The sequence below is a fragment of the Scomber scombrus genome, chromosome 18 (assembly GCF_963691925.1).
Source record: "Scomber scombrus chromosome 18, fScoSco1.1, whole genome shotgun sequence".
In the NCBI taxonomy this organism is placed as follows: Eukaryota; Metazoa; Chordata; class Actinopteri; order Scombriformes; family Scombridae; genus Scomber; species Scomber scombrus.
The window spans coordinates 21193882-21198913 of NC_084987.1; the positions used below are offsets into that span (position 1 = coordinate 21193882).

The window sequence follows — 5032 nt, forward strand, 5'->3', positions numbered from 1 at the left end:
CAATCTTGCCTCTTTTGTACCTCCGTAAACAGCCTTATGTTGCCAAGAAACCTCACTGAGATAAAGAATGACTGCCAGAGCTCTATTAAAGCTGCCTAACTTAATCGCTTGTTTTGTAGCTGTCCCCGTAATAGTGATTTAAAAGCAAACAAAACATAAAAAGGATGTAGCTTTTAAAGAGCCAAGTCTTTTATACAGGCAGCTGCACAAGTCGTAATATACTCTGAGACTCAGCAACAAAGACTGAAAGACTCTCAATGGGATATTTGTTTAACTACACTACAAACTGCTGCTTCAGTAACATCCACTCAAGCGAATTAAAGTCTCAGCAAAGGTTGTCCACTGTTAGTTTCATGAAGCTGGTACTACCTGCAGGGCTTCTGTATTGTTCTGTATTAGACTGTACACGTGTTCATGTTTGATGTGCATCCTGACGTAAACTCATGTAAAAGCATGAGAAGACAGCAGGAAACAGGGTAGTTAGTCTAATGGGACACACTTTACAGATGCTATATATATATATGTTAAGTATTATTGATGCTTCCTGTTCATCCAGTGTGAGACATGTTTACTTTTACCTGGCTTGCAGACACCTTAATAGATTTAATTACCTGTTAAATTCATGCAGGAGTAGGATGTTTGATTTGATTTGTGTTAATAAAAAAATCACATAAGTTCAACAGTTATTCATATTTTAATAGGACAAATGAATCTAAATGAAAATGTACTTAGTCCTTTTTTAAAAGTTGCTATTGCTTTTGAACATTCAGGAAAACAAACAAAGCAGGTGCAGATAAGCTGTACAGTACAGTATAATTACAGCATAACAACAGCTTTTTTCTCCATAGATTATGTTTTTTTCACAGTTGCTTCAAACACACACTGATAAGATGATCCCATTTTCTCCCTTTGAGAAAGGTAGAAGAAAACAACAGGAAAAAGCTGAGTTCCCTCAACGCAGTCCATGATGGCGCAATCTCCAACCTGCCACACTCCAGTCAGATAAAATTCCCATTGGAGTTTATTTTACATGAAGCGAATTGTATGAAGCCTTAAGTAGACAGGCAAGTCATTTCTGAAGACTTTGAAGATTTTCTTCTAATGTTGCCCGCCCCCCTTCCCTCTGCCATGTCCTCACTTCTCCCAGCCTTTGCCTCCTGGCTGTGTGGGCATCCTGAGTCCCACTAGGCCAGCCGCTTCTTCCGGGCTGCGCTCTCCCTTGCCATGGTAAATGTTGTGCAGGGCCAGGTGGTTCCTGGTAGAAGTCAGCAAACACAGGTATGTATGTGAGGCATGGAGTGCCTCCTGCTGGGCGCGGCAGTACCTTTCTCCTGTCACCTGTGAGAGAGGAAAGAAAAGAAAACATGAGTCAAGAGAGAATGTCAAGTTTCTTTAAATATTTGGCTCATAAAAATGTTTGTCTTTGCCCAGTAAATGTGACAAATGTCATAAAATGATAAGGAAATCAAGATGATTAAGAAAAGGCCTCGAGGTCTAGTTGGTGGACAACATGGAGTAAGCGAAGACTCCACTAACTCAGACTCCAACATAAACAAATGTGCACGGATCACAGGCTTTTCTGCTTCAATGTTGTTATCCCTTCATCAGCCATAACAGCTATATGGACAGTAAGCATTTGGTCAAGTCCCTATAGAATTTCAAATACACTATACATTATAATGCCTTTGGGTCTTTTGTGATCTAGGACAAATACACACTGACAAGCAAGAGTTCCTCCGAGCTGTTTTGCTCCAGTGACCGCACATGCGTTCAATCACCCTGGTGAGCCATGTTCTTCCAAGCATAAATAACAAAAGCTTTGAGCCTATGTGCTTAAAAATCTGAACGCTTTATTTCAACAGGCAGTTGTACTGTGTTTTGGGTAAACCGAGAGAGAAAATGGACACGTTATAGACAGACTGTTTAATGAAAGTAGATATACATATTAATTAAAGTAAATACAGCACCAGTAAAACATTTGGACATATCTTCCCACTTACTTATGACTGGTACTGTATGTAGTAGAATTTAGTTGCTGCCAAGCTGATTAAAAACAAACTCACAATAACAAAGAATAGTTTCTGCTGTATTGCTTCTATGAAGATTAATATAGTCATGCAATAGAATGAATCAATCTTGTGCCAATTACAGATAAACTCATTTTAAAGATAGTTAAAGGTATCTATTTTCCCTCGCGGATGTAGACATATATCTTGACTATTTACAATCTTTTGACGATTCCTCCACAGCCATTTACCAAACAATAAGTTTGTGTTCAATTAGTCAGTGTTCAATTAAAGTTAGGTCAATATTTATATACAAGAAGATTTTAACATAATTAATGACAAATGCAGATAGCAGGCTGAACTGTCTCAATGCTCATTTATTCGTTTTCAGGTAGAGTTGTTTTTACCACCTGTGTCTCATTACGGAGCTAAGTTTGTTAGCCGCTGGCTCGTGTTAGCATGTCCTTCTGCTTCACCTTGCGTTGAACTGTGGCTCGTACATGTTACAAAGTTTGGCAAACACAACAGTCCAGTGTCATGCTGGGTATTCGTTCTATTCCCACGTTTCGTGAACGGCAGAAGCGCAGAAATAACTTTCACCTTAGTAGTAAAACGGTATCATTAAGCAGCTGTCAGACTAGCTAATACTCGGCTAACTTAGCAACCGCCAGCGGACACGCAGTAAGTGAAGAAAACTCGCCTGATTTTTACGGAACTGATCCATAACGTAGTTGTAGGCCAGTGACCGTTTGTAACTTGGTCCCTGGACGGCTCGTAATTCTTTGAGTATTCCTCGACATACTCGTAGAGGTGATGACAGCCCTGCCATCTCTGCACCGTGTTGTGATGGTGCTGCTCCACACGATCATGAAGACAGACCTACTCAACCCAACACGGCACAGTCGAGCTCATTACATCCACCACAGGGCGGCGCTATGTCACGCTAGTAAGTGCATGACACGTGTAGCTTCTTCTCCAACTTACTTTTTCCCAGCAGTGGTGTAAGGATTTAATGTAAAAATGTACGCAGAAATAATGAAGTGCTTACCGTATGTTCAGCTCCTGTGTCATCCAGTGTTACCATTAATTCACCTGCCTCATCAACCTCCTGCAGCAGAGCTCTGGTTTGTGGCCCCTGGTGGAAGATATACACAGATGCCTGACTGAAGTAGCATACAGCTCCTGGTACTATAGGTAAAAATCTTGCCTTGAAATGATCATTTTAGTAAAAGTTCATACCAAAATCACAGAAATATACTCGTGGAAAGGTATTCAGATCCTTTACTTACTAAAAAGTACTCAATGCAAACATACTCCATTACAATTAAAAGTCCTGCATGAAAAATACTAAAGTAAAATTACAAAAGCTAAATACACTGTAAGTACTCAAATAAAATGATTCATTTTGCAGAAAACTGGATTGTGACAGATATATAAATTAAAGCAGCATGTTATTGCTGTGACTGCTAGAGGTGGAGCTAGTTTGAAGTACTTTATAAGTGTTACCAGATATATCTGAGGTTTGTTGAGATCATAGATTGGGTAAGAAAGAGGAACACTGTTCTGATAATTTGTTCAAAACATCTTTGTGTTTTTGAGAAATGTTGCAGTATTGTCTCTTTCAGTTATTTATTTGAAACCATGTAAGAAGTTTTGAGGGAAAAAAAATCACCATTTGGTGGAGCTTTTAACAACTCATAGATATCTGAAATGACACTGGTTTCATCTTTAACAATGTGATGTATTGTAAAAGCTTGTTAAATTATGCATTCCATCTGAAAAGTAACTTTAGCTGTCAAATAAATAGTGGAGTAGAAAGTACAATATTTCTCTCTGAAAAGCTGGAGTGGAAGTATAAAGTAACACCAAATGGAAATACTCAAGTAAAGTACAAGTACCTCAACATTGTACTTAAGTACAGTAAATGGAGTAAATGTACTTACTTTCCATCACTGACTTTAAGTATCAAAAGTAATCATGCAGAGCGACCCTGTGTGTGTTGGAGCAAACTCTGAATGTTTATTATACTGTTTGATATATTATCATTCTGTTGCACACCCATACTCCACCCACACAGGTTTTTTCACTTATGCTGTCTAATCAGATCTCTTCTCAGGGCTGTACAAACATGTACAAACTGTGCTTCATTAACATCTCCTTCACCATTCTGTAACCAATTGTCAAATAAATGTAGAGGAGCAGAAGTTGCATTAAAATGGAAATACTTAAGAACATGTACAGATTTATCCCTGATAGATTCAGGATAGAAGAAAAACTATGTTAACTGTGACATTTATTGTATTAATTGTCCAGTAATTGATTTTTCTCCATTGATTTGATCAAGATGACAGACGACTGAAACAGAGCGAAAGGTCAAGCAGAGATTGTTGGACGCTTCAAGGAACCATTCAGCTGCTGCCTGTATAGCCTGAGAGGAAAGCTGCAGTAACAGTTTGTCCTCTGCAACATTTGGAACCTCATTCACATGGTTTACACCCTCAGCTTCATTCTAAGGTAATTTCTCAACAAGCTTATGTATTTTTCTAAAAAAGAGCAAAACTTCCATAAAATGTTGGCTCTTTACAGTCCCACAAACCTGTCGTCGTTAATAAAAGAGGGTTTGAGTTTGACGTGGAGTTAAATAATTACTGTCTGATAGACGGGTCAGCAGAGGAGACAGAAGAGACTGTGGAGATTTGTAATCATATTTCCTCCCAGGATGTGTCAGCATCTCTCTGTCTGCCTCTATCTCTCCCTTCCTTTACTATAAATAACAGCTTAACTACAGACACAGTAGAACAAAAATACATTCATACACAACAGTCTTGGCTGTTGAAATAAATGAGTAATCGACTTACAACTAATAGGAGAATAAAACAAAACGCTGTGGTTTACCTCGCACTCTTTTTTAGCTATTTTAGTAGCTTTGAATGGGACACTTGAAAGCGGTCATCTGTCGCCATAGCAACACTGAGTTTGGCTTGGGGCGAAATGCAGAAGAAAGCTTTGTCTGATACATTCGCCAA

At 38.8% G+C, this 5032-nt stretch overlaps 1 protein-coding gene across 1 annotated transcript; it reads right to left on the reverse strand.

The window, feature by feature from the left end:
* Positions 1 to 675: 675 nt before the first annotated feature.
* On the reverse strand, positions 676 to 2888 carry fmc1 (formation of mitochondrial complex V assembly factor 1 homolog). Its single transcript, XM_062438951.1, has 2 exons — positions 2707 to 2888; positions 676 to 1338 (listed from the first exon to the last, which is right to left on the reverse strand). Exons 1-2 carry the CDS (start codon positions 2833 to 2835, stop codon positions 1135 to 1137), a joined length of 333 nt encoding a protein of 110 aa, XP_062294935.1. The 5' UTR covers positions 2836 to 2888; the 3' UTR covers positions 676 to 1134.
* Positions 2889 to 5032: the final 2144 nt, after the last annotated feature.

What these genes read in the sequence shown, in the direction of transcription:
- fmc1 (XM_062438951.1), bottom strand. Translation starts at nt 2,835, where the DNA reads ATGGCAGGGCTGTCATCACCTCTACGAGTATGTCGAGGAATACTCAAA. An exon ending in ATCAGTTCCGTAAAAATCAG is followed by an intron (nt 1,339 to 2,706) that starts GCGAGTTTTCTT and finishes CCTCTCTCACAG; the next exon opens with GTGACAGGAGAAAGGTACTG.